We start from the raw sequence: 24,974 nt of genomic DNA on the forward strand, positions 1-24,974 counted from the left end.
GGATCTTACCAGTAATGCAACACAGGTTGTTAGGCTTAACAATCCTAGAGCAGTACAGAACGTAATTTCCACTTGCAAACAAATGTGGTATATCTTTCTAGCTTTGTAAGTTTTAAAACTACGTATTTTTACAAGAAAGAAATTGTGGTATGTCATAGATGTTTTTCATGAATTTCCAAGAAATTCGGAAACTAAAGCAAAATAAGGCGTAAAACAAGCAAACTACAGAGAGAAAAATAAAGTGGTGTACATTTATACATAAGTCTTTAATAATGTGGTCTGACGAACAAATGCTCGGCATGGCCAGGTGTTTGAGGTACTCGACTTGTAAGCTGAAGGTCATGTTTTCTAATCCCAGTCGCACCAAATATGCTCACCCTTTCAGCCGTGGGGGCGTTATAATGTAACGGTCAATCTTACTCTTCGCTGGTAAAAGAGTAGCCCAAGAATTGGCGGTAGGTGGTTATAACTAGCTGCCTTCCTTCTAGCATTACACTGCTATATTAGGGACGACTAGCGCAGGTAGCCCTCGAGTAGCTTTGTATGAAATTCAAAAACAAATATAAAAAAATAACACTGGCCAACAAGAAAAATATTCTACAAGCAAATTCAAACTACCAGTATGAAAGGGGTTTCTCATAAACCACTGTCTCTTCCAGACAGTCTAAACTTAAGGAAGATGCTAGAGCATTGGAGCTCTAACATGGTTGAGGTACATTTCAGTCTATTTTTGCCATCTCAGATGGACGATTTCCAACATGTTGTTACGCCACAAGTACTTCGTCATGTTTGTAAATCATTAACTCTATTTACTGTTGTCTCTGTTTGTTGGATAGAATTTTAGGTTTTAATTTTTTTACAGCCAAACATAAAATTTGAGAAAAAATTTAATATTTAACGATACTTTAAAGGATTCTGCATAAATTTTCAATACTGTCGAACTTCAATTAACTTTTATTGGACTATTATATGTACATATTAACGTATACATATATTTGTACATTTCATTGTTCATTTTTCGATGAAATATTCGTCGCATATCTCTCAGTAACATGTACGATGTATCATACTTTATTTCATATACACAAAATGCGAAACAAGTTTTACTCAAAGTTTAAAAATCTGACATGCGAATTGCTTAATGAATTATATAGGGGAACAACGATCGATACAAAGTGTCTTTTGTTGTATAAATGACTTGAAAATAGCACAGTCATATATCCTTGACTAATGAGGACTGTAATAATTTGTTTTACATCTATTATATATGTATTTGATTTAGTGTAGCTAACCAACGTGTATTTAAGTGGGAATATCAGGAATCAAAACTAAACAAAGCGATTAGTAACAACGTAATCACATTAATACAAAGTGTATGGAGTAGCTGACTAATGGTTATTCGTTCCTATACATTGGAATCGAGAAGTCCAAAATGTTCCTCAGACCACATAATCTATTATCAAAACGAGTAATACTGCTCAAGGTAACATATAACATGAAAGATAATCCAGTAATCACTAAAGTAATATAATAAATGGTCTATGGATGGCGTGATAAAAACACAAAAATTACCCAAAAACCCTTTCTGTTCTTTTTTCTTCATATGTATAATTGCAAAGTTGAAACTTATCTCTGTGAAAAAAAAAAGTAAAACAAGCTCAAATCCTAGGTGACAGTGTCTACTCTCGGAAAATTCGTATCACTTTTACATGGAAACAACACAGAGTGTTAAGTCCCTGCTTGTGAGACAAGCATACAAACGGACAGTTATTTCTGTGGTAGGCAGGTTGCCAGGTCGAACAACTGGAATCGCGAAACAAAAGAAATTTCATATAGCTCTGTTGTTTTTGAAGAGAAATGTGGTATCTTTTACAGAGATTGGAGTGTTAACTAAGTTAACGCATAATGCATCACGTTTACCAAACAGACCATTCACGCATTGTAAGCACACTTTTATTAATGGCAAAATAGAAATCAAGAATCTCTATCCTTGAAATGCATTATTCACTTAAACCGTAAATCAGAACCACGTGCAATTTGTCATTTTCTCTTGAAAACAGTGTTTTCAGCCTCTTCAAAATTGCTTTTAGCATGTATTGCATTTTCTTGCTTTAATAAAATATTTTTGAAGTGTTTTTTATATATATATATATTTTCCAAATTATGTAATACATTTTTGTTCGACAAATATCGTTCGTTTCGCAAAATTCAGTGTTATTTGCATAAGATTAGTTCCTTTCAATGATACTAAATTTAATTCACATAAAACAACAATAATAAACAATTAGTTATTTTAATACAAGTTAATTTGTTAATTAACTGCGTTGTTAATCTTTACCATAATTTTGATATGTAAATTACTTAAAGAAAATTGATAACGATTATGATTCAATGACTTAAAGCATTTCATACAAAAATAGTTGTTGTTCATTAAACTTGGTGACATGAATAGCGCCTTAGCCATTATTTTGTTTACTTTATAGAAAGTCTACATTGTGCTATTGCATTTGTCGACCGCTGGGAATCGAACGCTGGATTTTAGTATTGTAAGTCCATAAACTTACTACTGTCCCACCAGAGGATAGGGGGCCATCATGGCGAGATGGTTAAGTCACACGACTCGTAAGCTGAGGGTCGTGGGTTCAAATGCCCGTCACACTAAACATGCTCCCCCTTTCAGCCGTGGGGAAGTTATAATGTGTCGGTCAATCCCATTATTCTTTGGTAAAAGAATAGCCCAAAAGTTGGCGGTGGGTAGTGATGACTAGCTGTCTTCTCTCTAGTCTTACACTGCTAAATTAGGGACGGCTAGCGCAGATAGCCCTCGTGTAGCTTTCCGTGAAATTCAAAACTAACCAAAGAGAACCAAGGGCTGTCGGTACAGAATATTGAGATGTAGTATGATTGGTGTGTTATTATATATTCATTTTTGTTTTCACTCATATATTCTTAGAATAATATATTGAAGTAATATCATTAAAATATTTCCGTGTCTCTTTGATTGTACTAGAAAGTATGTTAGAAACGATTATCATGTGTTTTATATATCAGTCAAATACGACGGAAGTAAATTTCTGTAGGCTAATTTTGTAAATGGTGTCAGAGTAGATAATGAAAATTGCACGTGCACACTTACAGTGTATTTAAATGAAACTTTTTTTTCTTTCTCTTCCTTGTTTTCTGAAGATGGAGGAACATGTTTCACTGAAACATGTAGAGAGTTTTGTTTCAGTTATTTTAAGTTTATATAATAACCTACTGTGCACAGTGTTATTAAAGCTTTGTACAAGAACTTTCAGTTGAATATTTTATTTAGGTTGTTTCGGGCACAAAGTCATTTTATACAAGACGACTTCTATCCTCAAAACGTCAAAACTTTTAGCCAGTTTCATACTTGTTCAATGCGACTGATTAGGATTTCACATGAAAATACTATAATTGGCTATATCTTATGTAAGATAACCCTTAGTAATATAAATTTTTAATACTTTTTTATTTACTATAAAAACTACAGATAGAAATAGTACTGTATGGGAAGAAACTTAAGAGAAACACAGAGCGCTAAGACAGTTGCCATGGAAACCATATAACGTACAAGGATCACAGACTACAGACGAACATGAAACAGACGTCACCTTACTTAAGAATTAGCATTAAACAGACGTTATTAATATCTTAAAATGAAATAAGAATCTACAGTAATAATTACGACTTTACTCGTACCAAACATTACAAAAAATAATTACGGATATCTCTAGGTAGGATATTTTACTAAAGTTCTTAGTTGTTATAAGTAATAGATCACATCTTTTCGGTTGTAAATTTTAGTTACCTCTAGCAAGCACAACAAACACATGTAGAACATCAGACATAGTGTAGGATCAAAACTTGTGTTTAGATACGTAGTCTGAGAAGCCATATTTGTATGCTAGAGAAACCTAAAATGTCTTAAATGTCACATACCAAACGCTATGTAACGAGCAGAAAGTTAAATTTCAATAATAAGTAAAAGTATACAAAAATAGAAATAAATCTTATTTTTTCTATGATTAGTAAAACAAGAATTATTAAATAACTATTAATGTAGCATATATTAATATAATTAAACATTAGTGTATAAGAAAATATAGAGACGTGAGAGAGTAACTGTAAAGTAAGGTACTCTTGTAGCTCACGACAAATTATAATATTCATATTTGTAGCATTATTCCGTGATAATTTTTATGCAAAAGAAATTGTTTATTTGTTTTGAATTTCTGCGCAAAGCTACACAAGGGACATCTGTGCTAGTTATCCCTAATTTAGCAGTCTAAATCTAGAGGAAAGGTAGCTGATCATCACCGCCCACCGTCAACTCTTAGTCTACTCTTTTCCAGACGAATAGTGGGATTGACCATTATGTTATAACGCCCCCATGGCTGAAAGAGCCAGTATGTTTGGTGTGACGGTGATTCAAACCCACGATCGTCAGATTAGAAGACAAACACCCTAACCACCAGGCCATGCCGAGCCCAAAGAGAAATAGACGGAAGCTTATAGCATTTTACCTTCTCATTAATTTTAATAAAAACTTACCATTAGTTATAACATCTAAACTCTTTTGTATGATGCAGTTGTTCGAGAAAACAGCTTTGTACGTGCAATGAAAAATTAAAAAAACTTTTCCCGCTACGAAGCAATAAACTTTGTAGCAACAAGCATTCAGGGTCTCCCTCTTTACCTGTTTAAAATGGATTTAACCTTTAACAACTGGATATATTGTCACAACAGTTATTTATTAATTTGTTAACTAATCCTGTATTATTTTGCAATACGTTTAAATACGAGGGCTGTTCAAAAAATACGCGGACTGTTTGAATTGCGCGGCTTCAGTTGGTTCCAGGGGAATCCGCTTGGTGTCGCTAGGTTCGCACAGATCAGCTGATTACGATGCCATTTCCCGATTGCAGATATCTTCATTTGTGTATTAGCTACGCGGTTTTAAGTGAAGTGCGATTTTTTCGTTTGGCGGATTTCAGAATGGATGACGTGAAGGAGCAACGACTTGCTGTGAAATTTTGTGTTAAACTTGGAAAATCTGCGACTGAAACTTTTGCTATGCTTAACACGGCTTAAGGTGATGTTGCTATGAAGCGTACGACATGTTTCAAGTGGCATGAACGTTTTAAAGATGGTCGACAGTCCATTGAAGATGATGAGCGTCCTTCCACATCAACTGACGACCCACACGTCGACAAAATCAACACCCTGGTGCGAGCAAATCGACGTCTGACTGTCAGGGAGCTTGCTGAAAAGTGTGGGATATCAGTTGGATCTTGTTACGAGATTTTGACCGAAAAATTGAAGATGCACCGCGTTGCTGCGGAATTCAGCCCTCAGAACTCGTGAGTTTTTGGCCAAATACTCGATCACTGTTCTTCCACACACCCCCTACTCACCTGACCTTGCTCCTTGCGATTGTTTCTTGTTCCCCAAACTCAAAAGACCCTTGAAAGGAAGAAGATTTGAGACGATTCCTGAGATTAAGGCAAATGTGACGAAGGAGCTGGAGGACATTACAAAAGAAGCGTACCAGGACTGTTTCAACAAGTGGAAACACCGTTGGGATAAGTGTGTGCGTTGGGGAAAAGAGTACTTTGAAGGGGTCCCAGACCTGTAACTTCTAAATAAAGTACTTTTTTTATGACGTCAGTCCGCGTATTTTTTGAACAGACCTCGTACTTCTGCAAGTTAACTAACCCTGTATTATTTTGTAATACGTTTAAATATTTCCTTATTTTAATCCTTTATTGTGAACAGTTCTTACAAGATATCTCCTTCATGAATAAATATACGTGGGGAGAAGAGATGGACATAAATAATATATAAAACATAAATGTTATAAATATATAAGTAGTTACGTAGGTGTAAAATATTGGTTTTCTTTGAGTTTTTTGTACAGCTTTCACATTTACTGTTTTTCAGCTTTTTAATTTATTAATGTCTGATGGTTATTTCATCCTTTGCTATATTTTACCATTATTCATGCAATAAAGACCAGACTCTGTTCATATCTGGCCTCATCTAGTTGTTGAGAAATATAATTACTGTCAAGACAACACTGCGTCTGCTAAGTGCGTTCCAAATTTAAATCAGTAATTAATAGTGCGTGAATAACTGCTTCTGGTTTTTCTTGTGTTTCATTTAGGAAGGTTTAACTATGTCCATAGAGTTTTAATTAGTTATCATCCATACACGTTAACACACGACAGGAAATGAACTTCTAAATGTTGCATCTCTTTAACATGACCACTATTTATTTATTCATTTATTCTTCGAAAAATACCAAAGAAATAAAATACAATGCCGTACAGAATTATTGCAAAGTTCTACCTAGTTGCATTAAAGCTCAATCACTTGAAGTTTAAAGGAAGTCGAATATAGGAAACGTGTGAACCACCAAATAATCAACGATAAAAATAAATGTAAACAGAATTAAAATAACAACATTTTTTGTTTTTTATCAAATTCGAACTCATTGACGACAACACTTACTACCTGAAACCAGGTGGTTAGGGGCACTCGACTCGCAATCTGAGAGTCGCAGGTTCGAATCCTCGTTCCACCAAACATTGTTGTTGTTGTTTTGAATTAAGTACAAAGCTACACAATGGGCTATTTGTGCTCTGCCCACCACGGGTATCGAAACCCGGTTTTTAGCATTGTAAGTCCGCAGACATACCGCTGAGCCACTGGGTGGCCCACCAAACATGCTCACCCTTTTAGCTGTGGCAGCGATATAGTGTGACAGTCAATTTCACTATTCATTGGTAAAAAAGTATCTCAACTGTTGGTGATGGGTGGTGATGACTTACCGCCTTTTCTCTAGCTTTTCACAATCAGCTTCCATATGTCAGACGTAAGGGGACTTGTTTTCAACCACGTACGTTTGTAGGTGTTAAATAAAATACTACTGAATTATTTTGACAACGTATAAGCCATTTTGAAAAGTCTAAAAAACTCGTGAAAATATGCATAAATTATTGGAATTTTATGAGCAAAAGATGAAACTTCTCATTAAGTAAGTCATAAAAACTATATACAAACTTAGCGAAAGTTAAAATTATTAACAAGCGCTATTGATATGGCGTTTTTGTTTATCCATTGAAAACATTGTTTTTTAATAAAACACAAAGCTACATAAATACTATCTGCACATAGCTTTTTTAATTTGGAAATATCAGTCTAGAGGGAAAGCAGCTAGTCAACAGCACGATTTCCAAATATGAATCGTGGGATTTGATGGTTACTCTTATAGCGTATCTCCCGTGTTATAAAATACGGCGAGCATTTCAGGGAAAACAGAACGTGACAATGAGACCTTAAATTCTCATCACAAGCACGCTCACAATTAGGCCACAACCGATCACACAGCAAAATAATAAAAAGTCCGACACGCGTGTCCCGGTGGAAGCTGGATCAAGCAAACTGGCCCACTTTCACTGCTCTCGCAGAACTTGATCCTGTCATCGTCTGTATGCCATCAATAGACGACTGTGTGGCAGCAGTAGCTGACTGTATTATACAAGTAGCTGCTCAATGTATTCCTAAAACCTCGACACGTTTTCCACGATTTCCTCGTCCGTGGTGGAATCCTATATGCCACATGGCACGAAAGGCTTAAAACTGTCATAGGATACTTTTCGTAGGTATCCCACACTCTCGCACCGCATTGATTTCCAGCAGGCCCGTGCACATGCTCGGTGGGTAAAACATCAAACCCAGAAGGAATCTTGGATTAAGTTCACAATCAGCATATCTTCTACCACCAGTTCCAAAGTCATTTGGGACAAGATATGAAAGATCAGTGAGCAATATCACTCTTTCCCCCTCTCGATCTTGCTGTCTGATGGCCAGGAAGTAACTGATACCCAGAGCATCACCGATACTCTAGGTGAAAGCTTTTGCCGGGTATCTAGTACTTCTGCTTCTTCTTCCACCTTCTTAGCCATCAAGACTCCGGCAGAGTAATCACCTCTTTCGTTTCGAGCTGATTGTCTCAATGACTATAATCGTCCCTTTAACTGGTGGAACTCAAACTGGCCCTTCATCGGTCTGGTATTACGTCGGTTGGACCTGATGATGTACACTATGAAATGCTGCGCCATCTATCTCCTACTTCTCTTGCTATTCTTCTGATTGTTTTTAACCGGATCTAGCAAGAAAATGTTTTTCCCGATGCCTGGTGATAGGCTATTGTCCTACCTTTCTCTAAGCTTGGGTAGGATCCTAAGATTTCTTCAAACTACGGTCCAATTGTTTTGACGAGTTGTCTCTGTAAGACCTTAGAGAGGATGGTTAATGCTCGTCTTGTTTGGTTCCTCGAATCAAACAACCTCCTCTCGCCCACCCAATGTGAGTTCCGATGACAGCACTCCACCGTGGTCCACCTGATTTGACTTGAAACGTCAATCAGAGAAGCCTTTCTCAAACGACAACATCTTGTATCAATATTCTTTGACACTGAGAAGGCTTAAAATATAAAATGGAGGTAGAGCATTTTGCGAGACTTCCATATATATGAGTTGCGTAGCCATTTGCCTATTTTTATTGAAAATTATTAATGGACAGGAGATTCCATGTTGGTGTGGGTTCGACACTTTCCCGTTCTTTTCTACAGGAACTTGGAGTTCTCACAGCTGTGTTTTGAGTGTCACACTTTTCAGTATAAAGATTAATGCCATTAATGAACAACTCCATCTTACTGTTACAAACGTACTCTATGTCGACGACTTTCACATCTCATGTCAGTGGTTGAACATGAAATATATTGGGCGGCAGCTACAGACTTCCCTCAATCGTTTACTGAAGTGGACCACAGCACACAGCTTTAACTTTTTCTCTCTAAAATCGTTTGCATGCACTTTTGCCGCCAACGGTGTGTTCACCCCGATTCTGGTTTTCGTATCAGTGAAGTTGTGCTACCTGTGGTCTCAGAGACAAAGTTCCTTGGATTTATCTTTGACCCTAAGCTGGCCTTTATACCACACATCAAGCAGCTATGGGTCAAATGTATAAGAGCACTGAACATCCTCCGTGTTCTCTCTTCCATCACTTGGGGAGCGGATCGATGTTCTATTCTAAAGATATATCGTGCTCTTATTCGATCGAAACTTGGCTATGGATCACTGGTATATGGCTCTGCCAAGACCTCGACCTTAAAAATGTTGGACCCATTTATCATCAAGGACTTCGTCTCTGCACTAGAGCTTTCCGCGCTTCCCCAGTTCAGAGCTTATGCATAGAGCCTCATGAACCTTCTTTGCACCTCCGCTTTTGCAACTGTCTTTGCTATAGGCTTCAAAACTTTGTTCCTTATCATAGCATCCAACCAAGAGTTATGTTCTCCTTCCTTGGTGGGCCATACTTTTTCAGAACAGACGATCTGCCATTGCTCCTTTTGGCCTTCGTATCCAGGCGCAGTTGGATGAATTGGATCTGTCCTTGGATACCATTGCTGTATCCATTGGTCAGCCCATCCCAGCATGGCTACTTACAGCCCTCAAATGCTTTCTATCTTTAATTCATCTGAGAAAAGCAGATACTCCCAATTAGAAATACTGTCTATTATTTGCTGAACATCTTTTGAACCATCCTTCCATTCTCATTGATACAGATGGTCCAAAATCAGATGACTGTGTGGGCTCTGCTGTGGTTTGTTGTGATTCGGTGATTGGGCACAGAATCCACTCTACAGCTTCTGTGTTCTCTGTTGAACTATATGCCATTTCGCTTGCCCTGGATCACATAGAAGCTAAACAGTACTCAAAGTGCACTATTTATACTGACTCTCTTAGTTCTCCTTGGCCCTGGAATCGCTTCACGTTAGTTCGCACCATGTTCTCGCCGATATTTAAAACCGACTGGCCCATTTCTCTTTAACATCTACTTCTATCCAGTTTTTCTGGATACTGGGCCGCTTTGGTATTCGCGGGAACGAGTTCGCCAATACCGCAGCTAAATCTATCTGTTCTGGCACTATCACCGCTGTGCCTGTTCCGTACATGGACTATGGTACTGTATTCAAAGCTCGGCTCCGTGCCAGTTGGCAGTCGACTTAGAGTGAGCAACGTGAAAACAAGCTTTTCCAAATGAAACCCTATATTTGACTTTGGCTGTCTTGCTTCCGTAAGGATCAGAAGAGGAAGTTGTTCTAACTAGACTAAGCATTGGTCACAGTTTTTTAACTCATCGTTTTCTTTTTTTTGGAACTATGCACCAATGAATTGTCTATGTAACACTCAGATCACAATAAGCCACATGTTACTGTCTTGCTATCGTTATGACTGTCAACAACGGCACAATTTTAGACATGTTCTGTCCCAAGGTTTGTCCATAACATTAGACAATGTTATTGATGATAGTGACACCGTTCACCTTTGAAATGTTTTTAGTTTTTTAAAGGCCATAAATCTTTTTAATGCTGTTTGTTTTCTTAATTTATACATTAAACCTTTTTAATGTGATTTTCTTTTAAAAACCAAAGTCCATCTACTTCGATTTGAAATTAGAAAATGGCCATAACGTCAAATAACTCGAAACCAGGACTAAAAAGGCCAAGTTTAGGTGACTAACGCTGCTGTTTGAACTACGCGTTAGTCATTCTGGCGAGTTATAATTAAAATTTTGCTGCAAGTCTTTTAAAAATTTTATTACTTTCCTTTTTGAAAATGGACATAACGTCAAATAATTCAGAACCAGGACTGGAAAGGCCAACTTCAGGTGACTGATGGTCTTTTTGAACTTACCTGTTAGTCTTCCTGGCGAGTTATGATAATTACAATTATGCTACAGAAAGTCCTTTACAACTTGTATTAATGTAGTTTTTCTCTTACCGCTGTAGATTAGATGTAAACTTTGGTTTTATGCTTTTATAACTTTGTTTTGTTTTACCTTAATTTCCTTTTATGAGTTTTACTAAATTTATTTTAATTTTAACTTTTTACCCGATGTTTGGCGCAGATAGCCTAGCTGCTTTGTACCATAAAACACCAAACCAACCAACCAACAATCAACCCATCAGGAAACCAGTTGAGATTTTTTTATTGAAAATACATCACAATATGTTTTAACATTAATATTTTCATTTAAGAGAAACATGACAGAATTTATTTGCCTGGCACCAGGTGACTTAGCTAGACCATAATATAGACAGAAATGTTCAAGTTCCATTTTGATGCTTTAGCAAAAGAAACATAAAAAAATGCAAATGAACTGTTATAATGAAAAATTTAAAAATACCTTAGTTGCATTAACTTTGCAAAAAAAGCAACATTTTTCATGAATAATAACACAATTATTTGTTTTAAAAAAAGTGTCAAAAGGATGAAGATATAACCATAATTTATTTCACAGTAAAAATGTTCGAAGTTGCCTTGAACAAGAGAAAAAATGTTAATATTAAGTTAGTTTTCTTGAGTTTAAAATGAAACTTTTAAAGAAGTAATTATTGTTGTACTGCGTATAAGTAAGAAAAAAAAAGAAAGCCTTATTTTGGGAAGTTTCACTAAAGTAAACATCTGTGCGTAGGAAGATTAAAGAGGGGAACAAGTATGAAAAATTATGAAACGGAAATAACACGTAAGCTATGCCTTTTGGAGTAATTAAGGGGAAAAAAGAGTATAATTTTACAAAATAATTTGAAACGTGTGCCTGGTGGTGTCTCCCGGTAGCTCAGTGGTTAAGTGTGAGACTTATAATGATAAAATCCTGAATTTGATTCGCCGTAAGTGAGGACATAGAACGGGCAGCGAAGTTTGTAGCTTTTCGTATAACAACAACAATTTGCTCGTAACAACACTGTAGGTAAAAAGAAACTACGAAATACATTCAAATTTACGAAAATAACACAACTCTAACGTTTAGATTTATTTAAGAATCAGGATTGTGAGCTTAACGAAAATATATATCAAGTAAGCAGAGAAAGCATTATAAGAATTTTAAGATGACGAAATATTGTAGCATACAAATATAGAGACTCAAAACAATGTCATTACGCAAACTCACAACACTGGATCTCGTCAAAAGAGTTATTATTACGTATTATCTGTAGTAACGATCATGAAACATATAAATATTCGATGTAGAGGGACGGTATTACTGTGTGGTAAAACCTTTACAAAGCCAAATCATGTGAATAGTCATAATGCATTCAAAATAGTATTCCATATATTATAAACTTTAATGAAAGATCCACAAAAAAAGAGTCATTGAATTCTGAAATTCTTAGGAGCCATCACTTGTTGAGCGATACTATTATCGTAATGTGTTTCTAGTTATCTTATTATAATAAGATATTATAATAATATCTTATTATCTTTACACATTTTTATTATTGTTTAAAAATAGATAAAAACAGAAATATGAATAAATAAACAATAATTTCGGAGTTTCTAAAATTAATAAAAAGAATTATCTGTCAAATAAAGTTACTTTAAATAATTACCGCAATATCCCCACCAAAGAAACTACAGCTGTGTTCCATTTAAAATGTATATATTTGATTGACACACTTTTGATAAAAATAATGATAAAAACGTAATTTTTATACAATGTACAACAGATGTGTAAAGGAAGGATTGTTAAAAGTTCAGCTTATACTTGGTGATGCCGATGTTACGTTTTCCAACAAACTTTAAATATACAACAGTACTTAGCAGCCAACAGTTACATATCCACTCTTATTTTCTCATTGTTAACAACCTGAAGTACCTGTCCTCTGGACCCAAGTTATGTAAATTCATGATTATTGAAAGGTTATCTTAGGATATGAAAGTTGATTATTTTATATGTAATTATATATAAAGTTGCAAAAGCGTCCATAAAAGTTGCAAAACACAAAATACGATACCGCAAATGTGCGTGTACCTTCGCATGGACACAAAACCTTCGTACCAAATGTAGTAAAAATTAATCAATAGAAAGTGAAGTAATAACAAAAGACGCCTATAAAACAGCAAAACACAAAATGCAAAAGTGTAAATTTATATGTAGCTTCGCATGTCCGAAGTAAGAATTAATACAGATTTTGGTGGAAATCCATCTACATCTTTCGAAGTAGTTACTTGGACATACAACAGACAGTACTATTATATATAAAGATAGATAGATTTCATTAACAGTATTATTATCTAGAATGTTTAATACAACTAATTTTAGTAATTTTAATTTATTATTATTATACTTATAAATGTTTCACAATGTTACCTTAATAGATGTATTGATAACTAAGTAAATTTCTTAAGCTGGCCGAAAGTCTGGAGATATTATTGGATTTACGACCGAAACTTTCGCTAACAAAGAGAGTATTCATCTGATGAAATAATTCATTCTAATCTTTATAAATCAGAAGGTAATATAAATATGTGTATTTAGTTGTATTCGTTTCCAAGTTGATTTTGAGTTTCGCTCCAAGTAGATAGCTTGCTATGATAGAAAATTGATATATAGTAACACTAAGAAAAAATTGTAGTGAAGTTGAAAATGCAGAATAATTTACATTACGTATACAAATACTTTTAAATAAATTCGTAATTCTATCAAGTTTTGATGAGGCATGGTGTACCACTTCTCAAATAAATATATATATATTATAGAGAAGGATCGATTCTTCGAATGATATCGGAATTTTGAGGTAGTTTTGTGCTTCTATAAAATAATTCATGAAAGTTTTTCCATAATCCGTACGAATCAAACACAGAACGATTTAAAAGTCTTTTTTTTCTATTAGACTTGTGAGGATTATTGTAGATATTGTAAGACATTCTACGAAATACTATTATTGCTAAATATCCTCCCAGAAGCACTGTGTTATGTCTGCAGGTTCACGCCGTTGGAACCCTTTGTGTAGTTTTGTGCTTATTTTTAAACAAAAACATTAATGTTGCTAAATAATTCACAGGTTTGTGAAGTGCTATTTGTATACGATTAATGAAGTCAACCAATGTATCATTGTTAAATTTTTATCACCTTCTTCGTAAGTATATTGTTTCTTTGTTTTTTGAATTTCGCGTAAAGCTACTCGAGGGTTATCTGCACTAGCCGTCCCTAATTTACTGCTGTAAGAGTAGAGAGAAGGCAGCTAGTTACCACCACCCACCACCAACTCTTGGGCTACTCTTTTACCAACGAATAGTGTGATTGACCGTCACATTATAACGCCCCTTATTTCGGGCAGGATAGAGAACAAACGCAGCTTTGACTTGAAAAATATGATGCTACAGCAAGTCGTTTACAGTTTATATTTTCTTAGAGCATTAAGTAAACATACAGTGTCCGGGCATCTATACCTATTTACCTCTTAGAGTATCCTTTCTATTACAGTGTTTATTTTCCTATGAGTATAGCTTAATGTATTTAATATTGGTCAGTATATATTAGTCATTTGGTCAAGTAGTTGTTCGATCATATAATCGCAAATGGTTCTCATGTGCATCGGTTTTATTGTCCTGAAGCTCCAGTATGTCATTAATTATACAATGTACAGTTGATAATGATGTTAATATTGACAAATTATACAGGCCTTACCTCGTTATATTGGATACTGTTTATGAAGTCCCTTCCTGAGGATAGTGTTAGCTGGTTATATAGTTATTACACAGACATAGTGCTGGTTAGTTATATAGTTCTTACACAGACATAGTGCTGGTTAGTTATGTAGTCCTTACCTGGTTATATTAGAGACTGTTTGGTTGTTTATACACTCCTTTTCCTGTTCATAGTAGATATTGTTTGAATTTTATACAGTCCTTTCTTATTCCTAGTAGATATTGTTTTATTTCTTACATAGTCCTTTCTTATTCATAGTAGATATTGTTTGATGTATTTTACAGTCCTTTCTTATTCGTAGTAAATATTGTTTGATTTATTTTACAGTCCTTTCTTGTTCGTAGTAGATATTGTTTGATTTATTTAACAGTCCTTTGTTATTCATAGTAGATATTGTTTGATGTATTTTACAGTCCTTTCTTATTCGTAGTAGATATTGTTTGATTTATTTTACAGTCCTTTCTTGTTCGTAGTAGATATTATTTGATTTATTTTACAGTCCTTTGTTATTCATAGTAGATATTGTTTGATTTATTTTACAGTCCTTTCTTATTCTTAGTTTGATTGTTTAGCGAATAGTTTCCTGGTCACTGTGTTGACTGATTGTGCAGTTTTTTTACATTGTCATAGTGTTGGTTAGTTATGTAGTTCTTACCTGACTATAGTTTTGAATAGTTATGCAGATATGTTAGTCTTGAACTTCGACATTCAACATTACTACCAGTATCGTATTCATGTAGCTAAACGCATGTGTGTTTTTCTTTTAGCATGCCGGTCTGTGAGCCTAAGGTTCTATGATTGTTACTTAGTTGCAATCAAAAGCAATTGCACTCCGCACTTTGGTGCCATGGGTGCTATATACAAGTGATTTTTAAATACCACGATTCAATCTAATACGTCCCCTTCACATCATGCATTCTCGCCTTTCCAGCCGTGGGGGCATTAAATTGTGACGGTTGATCCGACTATTCGTTGATAAAAGAGTAGCTCAAGAGTTGGCGGTGGATGGTGATGACTAACTGCCTTCCCTCTAGTCTTACACTGCAAAATTACGGACGGCTAGCGCAGATAGCCCTCGAGTAGCTTTGCGCGAAATTCAAAACAAACCAAACCAGTCTAATACGAGTAGCCCAATATCTCGCAGGGGAATTTGTTGCTAGTTGCATTCCTTGTAGTTTAACACTGTAAAAGTAAGGATGGCTAGCGCAGATATCCCTCGTGTAGCTTTGCGCGAAATTCAACAACTGAAAGAAAATTCGTTAACATTTGATAAAATGCGATACTAAAATCGTCATTTACAAATATCGATTTCAAGTGAAAAGCAACAAAGAGTGTTGTTCAATAATCTTAAAAATGCCTAGGTAACAAAAGTTTTTATACAACTTCATACCTGTGGAAATACAACAAAATAAATTTTATTCATGCTAGTGTTTTCCACCAATAGCGACTGAGAAATAATGGTAAAGGAAAGAACTACATTATTTTGTGACAGATATCACAATTGTTCCAAAAGAACAACACATTATATGAAACCTTATCCTACTATACTGGATCATATATCGGACACGTTCTGAAACAAAACTGCATTTATTGGAAATCGAACTTTATAAAAGATACTACCTATAGACGCCAAAGTCATGTAAGATGTGTAAACTCGTCCATTTTGTTAAAATGACTTTGATAAGTCAGGTGGTTAAAGCACTCTACTCGTAATCTGAGGGTCGCGGGTTCGAATCCTCGTCACACCAAACATGCTTACCCTTTCAGTCGTGGGGGCGTTATAATGTGACAGTCAATCCCACTATTCATTGGTAAAAGAGTAGCTCAAGAGTTGGCAGTGGGTGATGATGACTAGCTGTCTTCCTTCTAGTCTTACACTGTTAAATTAGGGAAGGCTAGCACAGATAGTCCTCGTGTAGCTTTGCGCAAAATTCAAAACAAACAGAGAGTAAAGAACAAACAGAATTAACCATTTGTAAGATATTATATCCTCGAAAACACTCTTCTCATACAAAAGCATCAGAATTGCTTCAAGATTAGAATAATTTAGGCTAAGTTGAGCTATATAAACATCCTTTGAGAAGGTTATCCATTCATTAACTTTGTTTTTATTTTATAGGAATTTTAGCATAAACGTTTATCGATTAACGTGTTATCTGTGTCAGAAATAACATTCAAAAAGTAAAAAATACTGACATTTAGGTTTATTTCATTTTCATGAGTTGCATTCACCTAGGTATTCTAACGGAAAGAGATTTCGATATACGTATTTTACAAATATTGAGTAAGTTTTACTAAAGCAATTTCGAATATGCAGTTTAGTAATATACTTAACGACAGCAACCTATTTAAAAATGAAATGGTATGCGTGAGAAGTACACTTTGAAATTCTCTGTTTTTCGTAAGGAGATGAATACCAACAAAAACAGATCGCTTATGGAAAGTGTATGTTACAAATAGTTTTTGTCATACGTAAAATATCCATACTCTCAGATCAAAGAGACAGGTTCACATCGAGGATTTAAAATTTATAAGACGGGTATATTTTTCGTATTTAGTAGCATTGAAAACGAATGTGGACCAACAGGGACCATCTAAAAAAAGACATCATAAGCCAGTCATGGTTAGAAAAGTTAGAGTAACGTAAAACGTGATAAAACAAGAAAGATCAGCTTTAAACACAGACTCAAGCAACACTACGCAAAATAATCAAGAAAAGCGACACAAGTAACATACACTAGCGTCTATCACAATATATCAGTAGAGCTGTCGCTTTATTATATAGTTCAAGCGCAATTAGATAATGAAGCATATATCTATGCTATGCGATACAAAGACCCACATTTAAGTCGACTATGGATCTATCTGAGATTTCACTGTTGAAATGGAACCATAAATTGCTTAAAAACATAGAGAGAAGATTTTATTACCTTGTGACAGAGCATTTTGCAATGAAGTTACGTTGCCGGACTATTGGCAAGATGCGCGGTAATCTAATAGAGCATGACTGGACGCAGTGGCACAGGCTGTAAGCGATGCAGTGAGGCCTCAAAATCTTTTGAATACAAAGTACTCAATTTTTATATGGTACACTTATATGTGTTTGTGATGTTAATTAACAGGAATCAAAGTTCTGTCTCAGGAACATCAAACTGAATCATACATATGTGACAAATGTAAGTCGCCATGAGTTCACACTTAGAGAATAGTTTATCACTCAAGATCGATCTTTCTAGATTATCTGTAAGCCAGTCTTATCTTCACAAATTGCTTAAGCATGAGCAAATTCGGCAGATTTATCTTCGTTTCTTGCCATTGTTTTCTTTACGAAGATTTAAGTAAATAAAAATGCAAAGAGTTTTATAATAAGCATTGGCTGACGCTATTTACATAATGATATGGATTTATAAATATACAGAAACTTAAAAACAATGAATTAATAACTATGAAAAATGTAAAGCTGGTAAGCAAACTTATAATTAAATACATTAAACAAATTGTGTCGTACTTTTATTCTAGGAAAAATATATAACTTTAACTTCTAATGATATCACAAACTTTGTAATACAAAAATACGATACCCTATAACCCAATAAAGTATTATATCTTTATGTTCAATTGATTTCTTGAACATACGTATTCTTCTAACATCGTGAACAGGCTTTATAATTATAATCAATTACAATATAATCGAATCAACTGTTTTTCATAATATTATTCATAATATTAAGTAATAAAAACCCTACAACCAGAGCGCTTTCGAAAAGTTCACTCTTCCTAAGCGCTCGAATTATTGTACTTTTTATTCACTTTGTATCAAATTGCCTTGAACCTTCTTTTTTCTGACGTCATGAATTCATAATATTAAATTAATAATGTAAGCCTACACCATATAACTTATCATAAGGATACCAACATTAACTGCTTATAGAAATATTTTAGTACAAAAACCAATATGTATCATTTGCGTTTATTTCGAGTGCGTTGTACACCACTGGGACAGCGGTAAGTCTCTGGAATTACAACTCTAAAATCAGGGGCTCGATTCCCTTCGGTGTATACAGCAGAACAGCGGAATGCGCGATGTGGTTTTACTATAAGAAAAACACACATACAAACACATCGGAATGAGTTAAGAACCAGTGAAAAATATATACATAAGAGTCATGTAATGATGTTATTTAACGATTGAATGAAACCTATAACTCCCCATCTAAAAGAAACCCAGGGACTTACTTTATATAGATTCTCGTATTTTAATTACAGCAGATGTTTATTAATTGATTCTTAATCATATAAATCATAATTTTTTGTCCTTATTGGTAGATGGCTGAAATAAATAACTAATTACAATATATCTATGCCTTTACGAGTTGTTTACATTCTAAACCAAATTGTTGTGTTTTCCTAAATTTGAAAATTCCATCTTAGTACACAAATTCGATGCAAACCATTAGAAAACAAACCTGCTGATAAATTATTCCTCAATACGAACACAGTATCTTCTTTTATTTAAAGTCTACAAATTGGCAATCTTCTAGCAAAATATACAGTAAGATTTCCCATGAATATACAGCAGGGCTGTATTTGAATATCTTTATCGACGTTTAAATGTACAATACCCAGAAACAAATTTCTCGAACTTTCAAATTCGTTTAGAAAATACGAATGCAATAATCAAGAAGTAATCATAAAACTACAATTTAGAAACTAGACCATTTTCTATAAATTATTGTTACATCAGTAAATAACATACAATCATCAACGAAACCATTTGTTTTTTCCTTAAATTTCCCTACAGTGCTTCTAACTTAACTACATTATCACAAGATGCAATCCGCAAATTATCTGTTAACTTTCAGGTTGTTTTTTAGAAGAAAAAACAGACATAATATAACACTTGAAAGGCAGTACATATTGACAATATAATACTGATATTTTAGGTATATCTTGAATAGACCACACAGTGAATAAAAGTAGGAAAAGATTTGTGATTTTTTTCTTTGCGTGTGTAAAATATCAGTATTGTTGCCTTAGCTGAAATTTCTAGAAAATCTTCTGTCAAGTTTCTAAAAGGTAACCAACCAACGGAACGCGGGGAGATAGAGTAATATTGTTGGTCAGCTATAGTGCTATATGCCTCGGAAGCTATAATTGTGATTAACATTTATTAATCAGGAAAGTGCACATACTTGACTTAAAACGTTTATAGATTTCGAATATTACAAACCGTTCAACTTTCGAGAATTAACTTTCAACGTTAGTATTTCTACGAAGACATCGCATAACTTTAACGGAAAAAAACTCTAGTGTGAGCAGCGAAAGATAGCTTACCCATTAAGTGAACTGTGCCGATACTAACCTAGAATTACTCGTTCGTCGTGAACCATCGATAAAATATTCAGTTCCAGACGAGATAAAAAACTCAGTGTTGTTTGTAAGTTGTAAAACTTTTGCATACATTATCATTTATAATAAACGTCATTATAATAATAATAATAATTATTACAAATATAGAAAGTAAAATTTCTTAAAATATTCTATAGAATCAATTCACGATTGAGATAATTTCTGGTTTACGATAATATTATGTACCGTTATTTAACAATCAACCTTAATAGTGAAATTATTCTATAGAATATTTTAAGGAATTTTATATTTGATAAATTTCTAACAATTTTTGCGTCAAAGAATATCCCGTACCGATAGTGAAATTTAGATATTATTATTATTATTATTGTTTGTACGTTAAAATATATTTGTGTTAAGAAAGAAAATTGTGTGTGTCAATCTCGTTGGCAAATATTATATATTTCATTCATGTCGACATTCAGTTAACTACTACATTTAAATCAAAATTTCCGGTTATTCGAAATCGTAATACGTGACGTACATAACATAACAAATCAGAAATTCGTCCGAGATGAATTATAATACGTAACAATATATATATATACATGATATTTTATAAAATCAAGAGTGATTTAAATGTGTGTGGCTTTCAAACTTCCTAAATAATTTTATGACTAAATGAAGAAAATAGTACAGCTGAACCATGAACTTACACTAGAATATGGCACAGCCAGTACAAATATATTGTAAAAACCTTAGCATGTATTTTATTTTTAACAATTTTGCTTAATAAATCAGTTTTTGACCAGTTTTTAATTTTACATAGCTACTTTAATGAAAACTGTAACAAAACCCTGGTTTTATATTTTGTTTCTTAATGACATAACCTGCGTTTTATCTTTTGTTTTAAGAAATTTTAATACGTTCTCTACATCCCACCGTTTTTCTTTTATTACTATTTAGTGTACATAAAAGAAACTTCTCGCAAATAATCCACACGTTAGATGATTATAAATATTTTCTAGATAATAAAAAACTATCTATTTGTATTGGTAAGTAACTGTTATCAATTATACTAAGCAAAAATCACAAATATAGAAAGTAAAATTTCTTAAAATATTCTATAGAATCAATTCACGATTGAGATAATTTCTGGTTTACGATAATATTATGTACCGTTATTTAACAATCAACCTTAATAGTGAAATTATTCTATAGAATATTTTAAGGAATTTTATATTTGATAAATTTCTAACAATTTTTGCGTCAAAGAATATCCCGTACCGATAGTGAAATTTAGAATGAATTTTGGTACTTGCTTACAAATAAAAAGCTGTATAGTACTAGTTCGTAAGCCGATATCAGGTCTTCCTACGTGAAATATCAATTACGTTAAGTGAGATGTAATAAGCAGTGCTCACTGTATCTCTCAAGCAAGTTTAGAAATATATCATGATTTCCTAACTATACATTAATCTACCCCAGTAACATGGCAAGTAGCAACGTTTCGTCCCGGTAACCATTTTATATCTGAAGATAAATTACTTGATGTCTGTGAAGCAACTGTCCATGAGTAAACAGAAAATACAGATAAAAAACAAGGAAAGAAATAAAAGGAAGCCAACAGAGAACGTGCATGTCATACGAGTTTATTTTTATAGACACGAAGATATTATAGGCAAATTTATTATTAATTTAAATCATTTGAATCAATTTAAATGAAGTGCTCATTCCTGGATCTACAATACTCTGAATATTGTTATGATTATCCGGAAATAAATATATGACTAGAATTCAGAAGAAGAATATTTTATATTGCTGCCTATAAAGTTTTTAAAGAAGCTTAAAAGTTTTAAAACAAGCTTAAAACTGAAATCTGACGTGCTCGTAATGTTGTTCGACATTGTGTTTATCTTTTATTAACTGTCTTCCGTTCCATACCGTAACTTTAAACTTGTTTAGTGTTCCCTGGCAAATCTTTACTTGGGAAATAAGATACTTAACTTACTCGAGCCATCACGTATATGCTTATTTTTATATTTTTTAATGATGATTTCTCTTCTAAAATATGCTCCAAATATATTTTTTACACGTCGAATATTTATGCTTTCTTCGAAATTAAGGTATTTTAGAATCAATTTCAAGGTATTAATTTACGTCCGGCATAAAAATAAAATAACTGTGATTTTAAGAAACCCTAAAGTGACATATATTTATGATTCATTTAAAGTTACCGTTATTGTGGAGCTACAATAATATTGCTAACTTTTCATAACTTTAATTATATTAAATAAAAAAGTTAAAATAACAAAAGCATGCTTATGTGACAAATTTGACACAAACTATACAGAGATAATTAACCATTGGCTGGCTAGGTGATAACGGCAAGTCCGTTACGGAAGGAATTTCATTCTACAAAAACAAAACAAAAAAGATGTTTAATAGAAGTATGATATTATTTCACGGTAGTTTATGTCAGAACTAATATTCAAGTATTTGCTTTATATATATATATTCCAGTATGATAGCTTCATGCTAGTTTGTGTCACACAGTCTCTACCACTATTAGTGCTCAGCTGTTTGGTTTTCACAGACTCTAAAGAATGTGTGAGTTATTGTTTTTATTTTGTTTTGGTTTGTGCGCACGTATTTCCTTTAGCATCATATAAAGGCACCAAGCTACTCGTGCTTTATTAACACAAATAAAACGACGCCTTACCTATTGTGGTGATGACGGTGAGAGAATAGAGAAACGCTCCGGAGAAGGACCATTGTTGGGCCGCTCCTAACTCCTTCCCGTCGTATCCGTCTTTAACGGCCGCTATTAAATCTGACTGAAACCGTTTAATTTCTGCAGCTACAAGCAGAGTCCAGTTGTCTTTGTAGAGCACATTCAGGTCGTAAGTGATGTCCCACAGCCGCCTGACTGTCTTCTGTCTCATATCTGTCACCTCTCCCGCTTTTACTTCTTCGTAAGGAGCCTCCAGTGCCCGGAAAGCAAAAGCGCCCATGATACTGTAGCCGACGACTAGTCCACACAACCCAACATGAGAGAACATGAAAGCCGTGAACTTGCGGCAGCACGTCTTGCATTTGTTGACTGGGGGACGTTTCTTGGCGGCGTAGCGGGAACCACTGCGCTTGGTGGAACGTTTTCGCTCTAGAGCCATAGTCGACTGCCACCGAGTGACCAGTGGCCGAGCCGGGCCAACCCTTGCAGGCAGCCAGGCTCGGCTCAGTGTCTCCTAAGCTGATCTGGTTAAATCAAATTGAGCTTATGGCTATGTATCGTAACACAGAAGAATTTTTCAGCTAAAGTACTGAATCAAGCAGAGCATTTAGCGAAAGAAAAGAAGTCCTGTGTTATTCAGGTATTCAGTAAAAACCAGCTTCACGTAATAGTTCCAGAGCTTCCATATTCATAAAGAATAATAGAAAAAAATGTAGTGATACCAATAACCTAAGACTGAACTTTTAAATGTTCACAGAGAAACTTCTTATGTTCTTATTAATTTATTCTAAAACCAGAACGGGCTTTTATGTGTCTTCAAAGTTCGTCTTCGAAAGCTTTTAGTTTACCGAGAGATACATTGAAAGGTCTTATTTTGAGAAAGAGGGTTTGAGCTGATTTTGAATAAGCATGTATACAACTAGCAGATAACCAAGTTTGTGTTTATTTAATACCCTCACAACGTTGCAAGATAAACTAAGCGATTAATATCAAATGCAGGTGATCACGTAAGGAAGGCATTAATATTTTCTTACGTTGACCTGCCTACAAAGCTACCACAAAAGCCTTCAGTGTATTGCCTTCCACTCTCCTTCCAATTGACTGGCAAAGCCTTTCTGCTCCCTTCGTAAGTGTGCGAATGTATAGAGGGATAAAAGAAAATTTATTTGCTCAACAGCGCCCCCTTTTGGGCATCTGTCGAGAGGCGCTGATGGTCGCTAACAAAAGCAAACTGAATTAAAGTTAAACGTCGCCATATGTGTTTATCGTAATAGAGGTAAATTAAATATTGAATATAGTCATTTACATACTACGATAGGAAAAATGAAAGAGTTAGAAAGATGTGAGTTAAGTGTACTCTCTGCTAGCTTTAGTCAATTTGATTATTTCACCTTTTTGTTATTAAAATTCTAAAATTCTACCAGTATTAATCCAAGTAGACCAATATTTACGAATGTAATATTTTTAAGTAGAGTGTGAACCCAATATCGTTAGCTTTACGTTTTATATTTGAAAAGTATGTTTTAACGTTTACAACTAGCTAAAATCCAGGAATGATAAGGTATCTCTGAGGTTAATATCGACAAGAACAGTTATTTCTTGTTCTCTTTGTTTTCATATTACTTTTCGAGGAAAGCCAAAATTTACTTGTTTTAAAGCATCTTATGCTACTCTAATAATAAATTAACAAACAACTTATAATCATGATAAAGCGATTTATTTTAAGGGAACAAAATAGTACATACTTGTCGAAACATGTAGTATGTTCTCCAAGGACAACCAACTTTGTGATGGTCGTAAGGTGTTGTTTGCCAATTTATTATTAAAATTATTTTTCTTGCTTATTCTTCAGTATTTCAAATTTCACTTTGAAAAGAGAATTTTTACCCATCTTACGTCTCAAACTCAAGTACTTTTAATGGCATGCTGGTGGCTACAGAGAAGCGGTCAGTTTGTTTTAATGTAAGATTAATATTAAGCGACAACTACACTTTAAGTTAACACAACACACCATTAAGTTTTTGGAGTAATCTCCAAGTATTTTCCTGTGGCTAGATTGTTTTTTTCTTATTCAACCAAATCATGGTAATTTATTTCATTAGCTACTTAACACTTAATTTATTAATCAATTCGTTATTAACTTCTTTAACTCACACGTGAAAACGAAGTACATAATTACCATAGCATAAAAACGCAGTCATGTTTTCTTTTCTCTTTTGTTTTTCTTCAACTTAAAACGGGTACAAATTTGAGTATAAATAACAACATATGAGATACAGGGATGTGGGAGAGAGAGTGTGTGAAT

The 24,974-nt window shown here is 34.2% G+C and overlaps 1 protein-coding gene across 1 annotated transcript in view; it reads right to left on the minus strand.

The window, feature by feature from the left end:
- LOC143238866 (TWiK family of potassium channels protein 7-like) overlaps positions 1-24,199 on the minus strand; it is a 112,054-nt gene extending 87,855 nt beyond the window's left edge. Inside the window, exon 1 of the mRNA XM_076479458.1 lies at positions 22,658-24,199. Within this exon, the coding sequence (XP_076335573.1) occupies positions 22,658-23,108 (451 nt within the window). The 5' untranslated portion in view covers positions 23,109-24,199. The remainder of the gene's footprint in view (positions 1-22,657) is intronic.
- Between the last annotated feature and the right edge of the window lie 775 nt (positions 24,200-24,974).

The sequence above is a fragment of the Tachypleus tridentatus genome, chromosome 13, assembly GCF_004210375.1.
Source record: "Tachypleus tridentatus isolate NWPU-2018 chromosome 13, ASM421037v1, whole genome shotgun sequence".
In the NCBI taxonomy this organism is placed as follows: domain Eukaryota; kingdom Metazoa; phylum Arthropoda; class Merostomata; order Xiphosura; family Limulidae; genus Tachypleus; species Tachypleus tridentatus.